This window comes from Centruroides vittatus, unplaced genomic scaffold (assembly GCF_030686945.1).
Source record: "Centruroides vittatus isolate TY-2023 unplaced genomic scaffold, ASM3068694v2 contig_18, whole genome shotgun sequence".
Classification (NCBI taxonomy): Eukaryota; Metazoa; Arthropoda; class Arachnida; order Scorpiones; family Buthidae; genus Centruroides; species Centruroides vittatus.
In genome coordinates, this window is record NW_027121101.1 from 539909 (window position 1) to 554833 (window position 14925).

Below are 14925 nucleotides of genomic sequence, written 5' to 3' on the forward strand. Positions count from 1 at the left end.
AAATTTGTCATGCTGTCGCAGACAAACAAATAGCAAAAACAAACTGGAAGCATGATAGGCAAGCCAAAGAATACTCTTCACTGAATTTAACAATCATTGAATTTTGAATTAACCCTTTAACTTAAACTTATGTAATTATTATAAATAAATAAATTATAAGTATACACATATCATATGTACACCTACACTTTCACGGACATTGTGAGTCAACGGAATAATGACAAAATTCAAAATAGAATTTATAAAATAAATTATAAATATGAGCAATATCAAAGAAAGCAAGATTTTTGTTGCAGAGTATTACAAGCTGTTAAAAACAAGACAACAATCAGAATACCAACAATTCAAAAACAGTTATAAATCTTATCCAGGACAAAAAAATTAAGTAGGTATACCCTAAGCATAGCAAAGAATATCAATGAAGTATACCTATCAAATGAAAAATTGTAATTTTCTCATTGAGTATCTCAACTCGACCTCTTCATGAGTTGATCTTTACCCAAACTCTGAATATGTGTTTAGACCTCTTATATTTTCTTTGTAAATTAAATAATGTGCCTTCAATTGGTAAAGTGCATTGACAGGCTTGTGATTCTAAAATTAGTCCGATCCAATGAATGATCCAAATGAAAATAAACTCAACAGATGCACATGCAGTTTTCTGCGAGTTTTGTACTCTAGCAGGTTTAAAAAACTAACATTTTTAATTGTGACTTATAATAATCACTGACCCAGCTAATAATTAAATAAAGTTTCTAAAATAAATTAAAGAAAGAATTTTACTAAAGAAAGTAAAATTGTTACAGTGTATTACACACCATTAAAAACAAGACAACCATCTGAACTCTAGCAATTTAAAAATAGTTACAAATCTTTAACTCAAGATAAAAAACTAAATATACCAAAAAATATTAATGAAATAACACAAATGAGAAATCGTAATTTTGCCATTGAATATCTCAATTTAACCGTAAATAAAAAACTAACAGACAGATTTTTGCAATTCTAAAGGTATTTCCAGAAATTCCTTAAATACGGGGCTAAATTCAGTTGGCATTAAGATTGCATGTAAAATGAGAACAAATGGGAACAAACAGGAACAACCCAGAACAAAAGAGAACAAATTGGAACAATTGGGAACAAAAAAGAAAAACAAAATAAAAAATAAAAAACTATTCGATAATGTAGTACATAAAACAGGTAATCATAAAAATATAAGTTTAGATGAAGAAGCAGATGAATTAATTAGTAAATCTTTAGAAACTTTTGTCATAAATGGACAAACTAGTTTCATACATTCCTAAGATGAGAAACAAAAATGGAAAGATGATTTAAAACCTATCATTACTGAAATAGACAGATTAGAAGATGGAGCAAAAATAGTTGGTTTCAAACAAGTAGTAGTAGATAAATATATTGCAAGAAAAGCAGCTAATTTATTTTTTGAACAATTAATTATGACTGACTGAACGAGCATGCGCCAAATGCCCTGGTCTAGAAATTAAAAACTATTTTGGGGTGTTTAAAAACAAGGTACTTTGTAAGTTTTTTAGAGGACTTTTTAGAGGTAATTTTGCTTGATTTGGGGTGATTTTCAATGATTTTTGCATATGCCAAATGCCCTGGTCCAGAAGTAACATTTTATATACTACTAGCTTCATTAAGTCATAAGGTCAACATTTCCTAAAAAACTGTAAAAATTTTATTAGAAATTATTTTATACTATTCTATTACAAAAATTTTAAACTTAACCTATATTTCTATGGCAATATAAATAATATATAACAATATAATCAACTTATCTATCCTATTTTGTTTACCAGTTTGGGTTATTAATATTTATCAATGTTACATTAATTTATGAATTCTATTTTTCTGATTAAACTCAGAGCTGCCAGCCATGACATCAGCTTTATCAGTGATAGTCAGCTTTTTAGGGTCCTGTCAGCTTGTCAGTTCAGTGCTACAGTTTGTCTTCTTTTTCTTCATTTTGGTTTTATTTTTGCTGTCTTTTATTCCAGTACCTTTAAGTAAAATCCACTTTAAGTTAGCTGAATTGGGATTTGTCCCAATTTCTTTCTCACATGTATGGAGTAGTAGTAAACATGTCTAGGGTCAAAGTTGCCAGAATGGATGATTAATCAAGAAACTTTTAATATTTACAATAAAATTTAAAAATAAATATAATATTGCAATATACATGAATTATTGTTATGTGTAGCATATTATATAATTTCTAGAAGCATTATACAAACTATCTGAGGAAGTTTAATTAAAATTTACTATTACATTATTTGAGCAGTCTGATGGTAAAAATAAAACTTTTTCCAAAATATAATCAACCAGCATTTAAGAAAATTCTAAAATGTTAGTTAATTAGTATAGACAAAGGAAACTTACTTAAATGCCAAAATACATTTAATTTATTGAAATAATTTAATTACCATTATGGATAATTATACAAACCAATATAAACTATCAACTTACAGCAATTTAATGAAATATCTCAATAGTATAGGAATTTTTAGCCAAAATAATAAAAAAATCAATAATAATTTTTTTAATTACTGTTGTTTTTAGCTGTTTAAACTATTTTGATTTGAAACAAAAACAATCATACAAAATTTAAAAATACTGGTATGTACTTTTAAAATCTAAAATATTCATAAAATCAATTACAAAAAATATTTAGATATAAAAGTAATTTAATACAATACTGGAAAATAAATATCTTAGACATGATATTTGTAATAAAACATCTATAGATAACTAAAAAATCACTAGAATATATTTTTTTTAACAAATGATTTTTAAATTATATTGATGTCTGTATTATTGATGCCATTAAAAATAAATATTATCAAGAATTAAAATAATAATGTATATAATGTTAATATTTTAATTTTAATAATATATATCTTAGTTATGTTACATCCTATTTTATTTATAATTGTTAAAAGCCAAAGATATTTTTCATGATTGATTATATGCAAATTTCATCTCTGTTTCTTTATTCCTATGGTTGTTATTCCCTATATCAGCAGTCTTTCCTAGAATAAGAATGGATCTGAGGTTCATTAGTCTATATATGCAAAGGAAATAGTTTTATGATCATTACAAAGTAAATCATAATATATATAGAACATATATTAGAAAATTATAAGATATGTTTAAACTATTATAATCTATTAATAGTTATATATATTATATATATATATATATATATATATATAACTATAGTTATATATATATATAACTATATTGAAATTTCCAACATTTTTGCAAGAAATTAAGATCATAAAAATCTACAAAAATGTGTCACACCTCATATGACATGATGTTTGAATTTTCATAGGTTTTTATTCAATTCTATTTATTGCTTATCTATGGTGGCAGAATAATACATATTTAAGATTTAACATGTCAGCAGCTCCATTCTTATTCTGGGAAATACTATAGTTCCAAACCAAAAACTAAAGTGCATTCCTACAATCAATTACCATCAAACTAATCAATGTTCCAGAAGTAATCTTATTTCCAAGATGTTAAAAGCGATTACTTTCCTATCTTTAGTAACAGGTGAAGAAATTCATGCATGAGTGATGAGATGGTTTACTTAGACTTTTTTAAATATTTTTACCATTTGGACTAGAATTACCAAGCATTCAACTTTGAATCAATGTAGAATATTAATATTTGTTATTGATATGAATATACTAGATTCATATCTAGTATCTTATCGAATCTTATCTAGTATATTATTGTATCTTATGAAAATTGTAAACACTACATGTGACTCATAATATGCTAAAAATTGGTATTTATAATTACTAAAAGTAAATGCAACAAAAAAAAACAGAGAGAGAATACTCTGGAGTAAAAAGTTAAAATTGTTTCATGATGTATAAAAGACTTTCAGTGTAAGAAGTATTTTAGTTTACTTTTTCCAACATATTGGTTATGATAATAAATTATCTGGAAGAATGTGTTAGGAAATAATTTTTTGATTTTGTTAATTATAACTGATAATTTCTATCATTCAGTATTTTAATAATATAAATACAATGTACATATAACACCATTAACATTCTTAATGATGTATAATTCATCTTATGACTAAAATATACATCTATAATATGTATATCTATTTTGATTAAAAATTATATAAAAGTAATCAAATATTTCACCTGAAAAAGAAAACAGATGGCTTGAACAAAAATGCAGATTATTATATAGTCATATGATTGGATAATAAAATTAGATTTCCAGTTGAAATCAAACATATTTTGTCTATTTTTAAAGTCTTTACTTCTTTTTCAATGATGCAAAGATTATATATTAAAGCTTATGTTCTAAGGACTATTTATATATTAACAAGTCAACTATTTAGTTTTTCAGAAAAGATCATTTGAATAAATTAACAAATCACAAGAGAAACTAAATTATATCACATAAGAGCAGAATGAATTCTGATTTTATATAGGATTTGATTAACAAATTGATATAGATCTGGAGAATGTAAATTTTCAAGTTTGCATTTTACATTTTTTTCTTTAGGATAACTTATTTAGGATATGTGATTTTACATTTTTACAGTTAATATTTAAGATATTTACTATATAGATACACATATTTTACATATTTATATTTATTATATTTGACATATTTCAGGAAATTCTAACCAATTAGACCTTACTGGACCATTATATGTTGGTGGAATTGCACCAAATGAAAAATTGCCTAGTGAAATGTGGGCAGGAAATTTATTATATGGATTTGTTGGTTGTATTCGCAATCTAGTAATAAATAGTAAAGCAATAGATATTGCAAGTTACGCTAAACAGCAAGACTCTGGAAGCATTCAACCTTCTTGTCATGCTCCACCTAATCATTGTGATAGTCGTCCATGTCTTAATGAAGGAATTTGTATACCTGGTTGGAACAGATTTACTTGTGATTGTTCTGATACGTCTTACATTGGTCCTATTTGTGCAAAAGGTAAATTATTTTATGCAAAAGTTATTTTCTTTAATAGATTTATATAAATTAAAAACTATATAATTTTTAAACAAATTAGCTGCTACTACTGTAAATTTTGATGGTGATCAATATATGAAAATTATATTGGATGAAGGATTTCTATCAGAAGCTGAAGATATAGGCCTAAGATTCCGTACAGCTCAACAGTCAGGATTATTATTTTCTACTCATTCTAACAAATCTTCCACATATTTGATTGCTTGTTTAGAATTGGGAAGAATTAAAGTCTTGATAAATTTGGGAGAAGGTGATAAGGTAATAAACGTTTCAATTACTTAAAAAGTAATTATATAATTAGTAAAATATATAATTCACCTTAACCCAGCACTCCTCACAGTCAGATTTGTGACGCTGTTACTTGAGGGTGAGTGCCATGCTCTACATATTTTCATATTCTTAATGATTTGTCTTCAAAAATTTTACTAAGAATAAGAAGTTTTGTTATGAATAATACACATTTTAATGTTTAATTTACTTTACTTCAGTTAGAATACATTAAAAGTAATTTCAATGTAGATACAAAATTGATATCTAATCAGATCAATGAGAACTGTACAAACAGAAATACGATATCTGAAATTATTGTTAAACTTAATTATAATTTCTATTCAGATTTGGAATCTGTTTAGTCTGGATTTTTAAAATTGCATTGTTTGCAGATTCTTATGTAGTATCTGCAGATTGGTGCAGTAGGCTACAGGTTACATCTTGAATACTGTTTTCCTGTTCTTCTTTTTGGGCACTTTTCTCTTGATACTGATATTACCTGTGGAGGTACTAGTTTTTTTTCAACACTTTCAGGATTTTCATATGGAGATTCTCACTCTCATTGTTTGCAAAAAAGGAGGATATATTTTCTTCCTCAGACTACTCATCAAGCGATTTCAGAAACACTTCATCACATTTATAATAGTATGTATATACAATATCACTTCATAATTATAATTGTAGCACTTTGAATGTAAAAAAAAAGACACAGGATTACTTGTGGGTGAGAGCCATGCTAACTTGTCCAACACGATTGAAGCAAAGGCGGCACTGAAAGCATTACCAATGACTATTATTTCTGATTCCGGTATCTTGTTGAAGGAGCTACTCGGGTAGAAAGGTAGATGAGAGTTTGGCCACAAAACTTCCAAGAAACCCAAGTTACAAGAGTCTTAAAACAAAAAGTGAGCAAAACACTCACCCTCAAGTAACAGCAGTTATTGATATCTCAGATTAAAAATTCTACATTTAATATGCATTGTTTAAAACAATTAGGGAGTATGTGATATATTACAATGGAATTTATAATTTTATGTTAGTAAATCTATTGTAATAATCAAAGAAAAAAGAAAACTTTATTAAATTATTAATATTTGGTATTGATCACAAGAAAAATAACTACTTGAAAAATAAACTATTTGACACTGTATAGAAGATTAAATAAAATAGTTTTAATTAAAATAAATGTTTTCAGAATTTAACATATTCTGGCATCAGGTTTTGTGGTGAATGTGATGGTTTTGTGGTCAATGTGGAATGCAGGAATGTTAAATTCCAAAAATGTTTATCTTAATTAAAATTATATTAAATCCAACTTTCTGTAAAGTGTCGAGGGTTTATTTTCCAATTAATTTCAATAGTGATGGAGCCATTAAAGTTGGTACTTGATGAAAAAATAACTTTAGTGATCTTTATGGCATCTTGTATCAATCTTTAAAAATTGTGTAAAAAAAATGTTTAGAAGTTTTTTTTTAATGAATAACATCACAATTAATCTTAAAATATTAATGCTGATTCTGAAATAAGATAAATCAGAATGTCCCTTAATTGTTTTGAACAGTGTCAAAGAATAAAATATCTAATATTAGAAGTTTTTGAAATATATAATATATTTCATAATGATATGCACACATTTTTTCAGTATAATATTTTATTGACACTGATAATTCATGGATGATATGATAATTATTATAAATTTTATATGATTTAGTATTATGTTACTTGAATTTATTTAAATGTGTTTAAGATTTTTTAATTTTATAATAATGGTACAGAAAGAAATTACATAAAAATAATAATATATTATAAATTAAATAGATTAATAAATAAATTTAAAGATTTATTTATTAATAACTCAATAGTAGTTTTTCATGTTTTCAGATTGCATTATTATTCCTATTTTGATATTCAATCAAATATAATTTATTAAGTGTTCGGTATTGTTTTGAATATAGTTGTTATTAGAATAATTTTGATTAACTATATTTTAGAATTTAAAAAATTTCTTTTGGAATATTTAACCTTAATAGAGTTATTCCTTCTTTGAAAATAATTATTGAAGAGTAAATCAGAATATTTCTTTTGAATGTTTTTATATGATAAAAGCTTTATAGCCAAGATGGTGTTTTATGCTCCTTGGATCTAGAAATGTTCTTCCTTAATAAATATGATATTTAGTTTAATTATCAAAAATAACAAAAATCTGCTTTATTGGAGCTTATTTAAGTTGAATAATAGTTTCTGTAGTAGTTTCAGGCAATCAAGTCCATTGTCAAGAGATATAGCATAGCAGATTTATGTATCTGCTGACAATGGGTTTAGTTAACTGAATATACTATAGATAATTATTACTTTAGTTTAAGCGAGCTCCAATAAAATAGATTTATGTTATTTTTTTAAAGAATTTGGAATTATTGTATTTTCATTGTATTAATCATCAAAATTTTGAAATAGTCAAAAGTTATTGCTGTAATTATTGCAATATTACTTGTTGGACTACAATTTTCAAAAATTGTAGACCTATAAATTCCCACTAGCATCTGTCTGTCTATCCTTACTTAATCTTGAGAATGGAGTTAGATAGATGAAAATTGAGACCAAATGCAGAAAGCTTAGAGCCAGGAGGCCCAAATTCTGGACTGGAAATCATGTTACTCAAAAATTTCTCCTGAATGGAGTTAGATAAATGACTGGTATGACTTCCTTGATAACAGGAAAAGTATGATGTACAGGGGCAATGTACTATTACAATTGGAAGCATTGTAACAAAAAATTGCTGCCTGGCATTGTGACAATGTCACAATAAATAATTGCTCGTTATTAATATTTATTTAATTTTAGTTTTTATTAGTACATATTTTTTTCTATCAAAAATGTTACATTAATAATTTTTTTATTCAGTACTATATTGAGTACTATTTATTTAGAAAAGTTTACAAATAATTATTAAATTATTATAGGGTTTATATTTAATATATGTAATAATTTTATTAAGGAAATAGTCATAATCTTAGGTGTAGAAATTCAAATAAAATCATAAATAGTAATATATACTCTAATAATCTTATTAAAGATTTTAATAGTTAATTTAAATATTTTTGTATATAGATATTTTGTATTAGCATGTAATTTTGAAAAACAAAATAAAAATAAAAAAGGATTCTCTTGCACATTTACAATATATTTGAAAGAATTGCTGATCATTTATCGACACTAAAAAAATGGTATGGCCAGCATCGGTCTTAGCTGTCTAATTCTCTGAACTTATCCTTCAAAATTTATTTAAAAGAAGACTGGGTGGATTCCGTAAGATTCCAAAGAAATCCATTGGACAGAAGCAAATTCCAAAGGTACATCTGCTATCTATTGCAGTGCAAGAAGCTAATTGAATTATAAGAAGCAATTAGATGCTATACTACTTGTCATCTTTGTGCCTAATTGTAAAAATGTGTGATTTAAAAATTGCATATAGAATTTTTGAAGCTTGACATTTAACACTATTAGTTTTCAATAAAGCTTTTGCATTGAGAGTAACTTATCATAAAAAAATTTGTCTTTGTAGTAATATATATTAAAATGTTCAAAATACATGTAACATATAGAAGCAAATATTCTCTATTAAAATAAGCACAAATAGGCATGATTTATAACTTTATATATGTTTATATTTCTTAATAATGTACTTTATATATATTTCCAGTTAATTTGAAACAAATAATTTTATAAGGAATAAAAAAAAAATTAGAATTATTTTGTATTCAGTTATGTGAAGATGAACTTAAAGTTTTGAAAACACTATTAAAACAAAATATGTTTAAGTTTCTAAACATATCTTCTTAGATTTTTAATTAATTTCAATATATTTCTATCTACAAATTCTTTAAAATGATTCTTTCATTAACATTGAAAAATAATTTAATTTTAAATATTTAAATAAATATAATGTCATATTTTATATTATCATAAATAAATGTTATTGCTTTATTATTTAATAGTTTAATTTAAGCACTAAGATTTAATATTAATAAAATATAAAATTATTATGAATTAACTATTGAGTTAGATCTTGATAATGGTTAATTCTTTAAAATTTCTCTACGGCACATTTTTTGATTCTGTAAAACAGAACAATTTATCTACTTTGTTAAGGTAGCTTGGTTGAAATTTTATATTAATTGAATTTCTTATTATTAATATTATTTTCATAATTTATCAAATGTTTAACAATTTATCACAAATATTTTACATTCTATATTGAATATATATTTAATCTCTTTTCTTATTTGTTGTCTTTAAAATCAATTCAAATATGAAAAAAATATACCTCTTATATAACTTTTCATATTTCATGTAAAGACACAATCAGTGCATGCAAAGATATAAGAAATTGTTTACAGAAATATTTCTATAAAATTTTTATCTAATTTTCAAAAAATGCCAGACAAAGATTGTTCAATTATAGTTAATATATATATATATATTGAAAAAGATAAAATATATATTTTATCTTTTTCAATTAATCGTTTTCAATTCAACTTATCAACTTATAGCATTTCAGGGTAAAAAATGGCAATAGAATAAATTTGAATAATTATACTATAATATATATATTATATATTTATTACACTATAATACACTGTATATTTCCAGAGATAAGATGACTTTCAGATAAGATAAGGTATAAATTTTCATCAAAGTTTTATAGTTTTAGCATATATCTGTCCTATAAGATGACCCCCAAGCTATCAACGGTCTATGAATTTAGTTTAGATCAGCGATCAACATCTGGATAATAATACTGTATAGTGTATACGGAATTATGTCCTATTCATAATTTTTCAAATGAACAAATTTTATTTTCTGCCTTGCGATTGTTGCAAACATTCACACTGATTCGGGCATTCAGATAATGACCTTGACTATTCACAAAAACGTTTTATGGACTTACAGCATACCCTACTCTCTATTAGTAAATAATTATGGTTTGTCCGTTTTTTTTATAATGGTTTTAATTTATATCAATTTCAATCTAATTTTTTTTTTTGTATCTGTCCTATAAGACGACCTTTGATTTTGGGGGCCTTTTTTTTATGATTCAACTATTGTCTTACTGCAGAAATATACGGTATATATTATAGTGTAATAAATCATTGCAGAAATTGATTACAATCCTTCATTATTATTTTAGTACATTAGTACCTTAATATATAAATATTTCTTTCTTTTATATTTAAATAAATTAGTGATAAGCCATTACTAAAATTTCTAATGATTCTGATATCAATGCTGATTCCACTAAAAAGTCTTAATTTTCTAATTCTTTTCAAAATTATAGTTGGATGTAGTCTCAGAGTTGGCAATACAGTCACACTAGCTTCATAGTTACTTGCAAGATTTTCTGGTTGTTTTCATTCAGACATGTCAAATGGCTTGCATAAATGTGCTAAATAATGCAAATTTATTCTGTTGCCATTTTTTACCCTGAAATGCTATAAGTTGAATTATTACATTAGAAATGACACTTAGCAAAAATACTGAACAAATTTATTGTAAAAAACTTAATTTTATTTAAAACTCAACAGCAATTACTGGTGTATCTTCAGTTTCTTGTTTGGTGTAATCAACCAGTGTAATAAGAGTTTTTGATGTAGATGCAAATCAAAATATATATAGAAACATTAAATAAGCTAATCATAGTAAAAGATTTTAAATAGTAAAATTTTGACAGCAGTTTGTGCAGAACTATAGTCTATTTTTATTATCATTATTGTTGCCAGTACATTAATGGAAAGTTTAATTTTTGTCAAATATTTATCCCCAAATAGGATTTGGCATTCCAAAACTTTTTCCATGTGCCAAAAAACCTTTAAAAATGCCAAACCTGTCAGCACTGGTTACTTGTTAGTTCAGATAGTCTATATTACTGTTATTTCTTACCACAGTTTCAGGTTTCATGTCACATGTTGCATAGAATACATACGTTTAATTTTGCATAATATCACTACTGACAATATGAAATAACATTATTTTTTACTTTTAGCAAAGAAAATAAAACTTTAGAGTGTAATGATATTTGATTATTAATTATGATTACTACTATTTTAATTACTACTTAATACAGAAAATTCATTTGTTATTAAATGTAAAAGAGTCTTTTAAAGGATCAATTCTGATTACTGAAAATGCTTGATTCTTTTGATATTTAATACCATGGGTTATATAATATCATATTATTTTGTTATGGGTTATATAATACCATATTATTTTGTTGGTTACGGTATCGGGCTTCTCATGTTGCGACACTGAAGCTATCGTTGCAGGGGTTACTTCCACCACACGGTTCGCTACTTCCGCTGCTTTGTCTACGTCGAGTGGGGTAATGGCGGCTAGGATAGATTGGACAGAAGTCAGAAGGTGTTGTATGAATAACTCTAGTATAACTGCGTCCGGGATTTGAAAATTTTCCGCCCGACGCTTTAGAACACGTAGTAGTTCGGAAGGTTTGCAATCTCCTAGCTGTTCTTCGGCCAATAGTTTTCGTAACTCTTGTTGAGACGATTCACCAGTTCGTTTAATAAGTTCCACCGTTATGTGACCGTACGGGTCTGTACGGTCCGGAGAAATAATAATGTCTCTAACCGTTGATGCAACTTCCGGTGGTAAACGGGCCACTATGTAGTTGAATTTTGTGGCACTTTCCGTGATCGGCTTTGGAGATCCTAGAGCAAATGTGCTTTTGCACATGTGGAACCATAAGGCTGGGTCGGAAAAGTTGTATGGAGGGATTTTTACCACTCCAATCGCGGCCATGATCTGATGATTGAGGTTGTGAACAAGGAAGAACGACGTACCTGATGAAGCTTCCAATGGGTGGATTTGGTAGTTTTCTTAGTCGAATTACGTTATTAGTCCGGGTTCAGGTCACCAATGTAGTGTTTTTACTGCTACTACTTTTGCTTCTCGTCACTGCGTGCAATTAAAAACGAATGAGACGAACAGTAACAAAAACTAAGTTTATTTTCTGCTTGCGTAACAGTTACATGACTCGACGATGTGGCTAACAAAAGGCAACTGACTGTCCAAAAGGTCCCACAGGGTGAGTCCGGTCCCGTTCCAGGAAGTAATAACTCTTATCACCTGGGGTTCGTTACAACTGTTAAGATGTGGAGGGTGACTTTCCCCACAAGGTCACTATGACTAATGGCTCCCTAAGGGGCTGACTTCAGCTCTACCTGTCTTTTATTACATAACAGAAAAACTTTACAAAAATTGCCATGACACAATATGATATACAGACATTACATTCAACAACTTCAATCATCGCACTGTAACAATGATGATATACAGACTTATTATGTCTTTGCTTTTACAGACTTTTTTTAAGTAGAGCATGGCATTTTGGCCCATTATTCTTCTTTTGATTGAACCAGACATTCTATTTTTGTCAACATTGTTCAAAATGAAGCTCTGGACAAACACTGTTTTCACCATTCACAATCACATGTACTTGTCCATTGTTTGCTGTAATCTTGATCTTTGGTTTCCTAATGTTAAGCTGCAGCCCCATCTTTTTACTTTCCATGTTGACTTTTGAACTTAGCTGAGTTTCTAATTCTATTTTAGCAAGCATTTCATGTCATCCATATAGCATAAATTGTTGTCACTCAAAATGATGATTATGATGAAAAATGTGTTGTGTATGATTAAAATAAATTATTTATACAGTCAAATCCATTTAAAGGGGCACCCTTGGGATCACTACATCATGCTCCCTTATCTAGACTGATTTCTTGTGCCTTATGTCTTTTCCTGTCCCCCCTTTGCCACGTGGTGGGTCCAACTCAGTGGAGAGGTTGTGTGTAACTGAGGGTGGGAGATTTATTGGAGGGTGTGTCTCGAGGAGAACTTAGAATGGAAATAGAGAGAGGATGAAGAAGGAGAAGCAAAGTGGTGGTGGTGTGTGAAAGTGCATGTGGAATTAGTCGGAAAGCCAGAAAGTAAAGACTGTGCAACCAGGTTAGCAGGAAGATTTCATTTTTAAACTGTTTCCTGTCTGATGAGAAGTAAAAGAAGAAGTACACTTTAAACTCGTTGTCGGTACGTTTTATGTCTGTGCGTTACGGGAATTCTGTAACATATTATTTGTCGGGAGAATTGTATGTTAACGCTATTTGGTAGATTGGATTGTCGGGCTCCGTATGTTCCTGTGTGTTTCCCTGGATGTATTGTATGTTCCAAGGAAAATTAAAGGGTTATCTTGTTAATTTGGATAGTTGTCTTTGTCTAGTCCCTATTGAGATAAATGGATTGCCCCTTCTAAGCATCTGCTCTATCAAGCACACTTGTTATCAATTTGTCCCATCGAAGAAATCACTAAAGTTCTCCGTGTCAACTCATTCGTACTTTCTATACTCTTACTTCCTTATCTGAAGTAACAAAATCATCAAGAGAGTTGTTAATGGTATTTGATTCACTTCACTTTTCATGTCATATGAACTCTATTTAACTTATAATAATACACTTGGAAATGTTAAATTCATTATCACATAATTTTACTGTACTTACATGTATTGGCTTCCGTTCTTATGTCATCAGTTTTATTGTTCTATCAAATAATCAGTAAATTTACTAGTCACATTACTTTCAGTTCTCAGAAATACAGCAGATAGCTTAGTTGAAAAGATGTCAATACCTTTGCTTCAAAATTTCTGAATGCTTTCTAATGGGACATATGCTATAAAAAAATAAGTATAATACTGCCTTAAATAAGGTGAAGGGATCTCCAAAATCTGTTAACTAATCACTTCTTGTCTTGTCCACTTGAGATGAGAACATACATGTGGTCTATGCTTAGTCAAGTCCACTTGACAGGGCATCAGATAAGGGAACAGTTCATTTGAATAAGTGCCACGTTTGCAGCATTTTTTAGAGCAGCAGTTCTCCTAAGGGAGCACTTTTCTATGAAAAAATTTATAGGGGTCAATCATTAATCTGATGGTATATTGCTGCCCAGAGCATATGATGACCAGACTCTCGACACCATGGTAAACATTGTTATGTTATGTAGAGATTTAGCAAAACCTTCCATTGATAAATTTTCTAATATAGTCAAAAGATTTCTTACAGAATCATAACAAGCAGATTTCATTAGATATATATAAGAAGCAATTACATATTAAAAAGATATCACACTACTGTATATATATGAAAAAACAGTACTAATATTTAAAAGCAGGATTACCCAATAGGCATGTGAGGTACATGCATTTTTCCAATATCAGTGCCCCAAATCTCGGGTCCTGAAATTAGAAAAAATAAAGCAGTTTTATTGTTGCAATTGTATATCATAATTTTTAACATTTAACTATAGCTATAGAATTATTTATTAGTTTATAATGTGTAGAATGATCCCTAATCTTCTATACCCAGTGCCCAGGTCTGAATCCATCACTTGCTAGTCACTTTATTTTACTCAACTCAAACTAATTTTATAAAAACAAAGATCTTATTTCAAAATTATTTTTGTAGAAATGAATGTCAATCCACAACAACTGTTGTCTTGTCAAACTATCTTTATTTCACCAATTACCATAAACTATTGCAACATAGCAATACAAC

The 14925-nt window shown here is 27.7% G+C and overlaps 2 protein-coding genes across 2 annotated transcripts in view; one reads left to right on the forward strand and one right to left on the reverse strand.

Annotated features, from left to right (window-relative positions):
- The window catches only part of LOC136969541 (tubulin-folding cofactor B-like), a 389641-nt gene that overhangs the window by 130927 nt on the left and 243789 nt on the right, over positions 1-14925 (reverse strand). The gene's annotated exons all lie outside the window — the stretch shown is intronic.
- The window catches only part of LOC136969519 (neurexin 1-like), a gene marked incomplete at its 5' end in the record, with an annotated part of 109063 nt that overhangs the window by 56130 nt on the left and 38008 nt on the right, over positions 1-14925 (forward strand). The window contains 2 exons of the mRNA XM_067263698.1: positions 4672-4998; positions 5078-5295. Of these exons, the coding sequence (XP_067119799.1) occupies positions 4672-4998; positions 5078-5295 (545 nt within the window). The remainder of the gene's footprint in view (positions 1-4671; positions 4999-5077; positions 5296-14925) is intronic.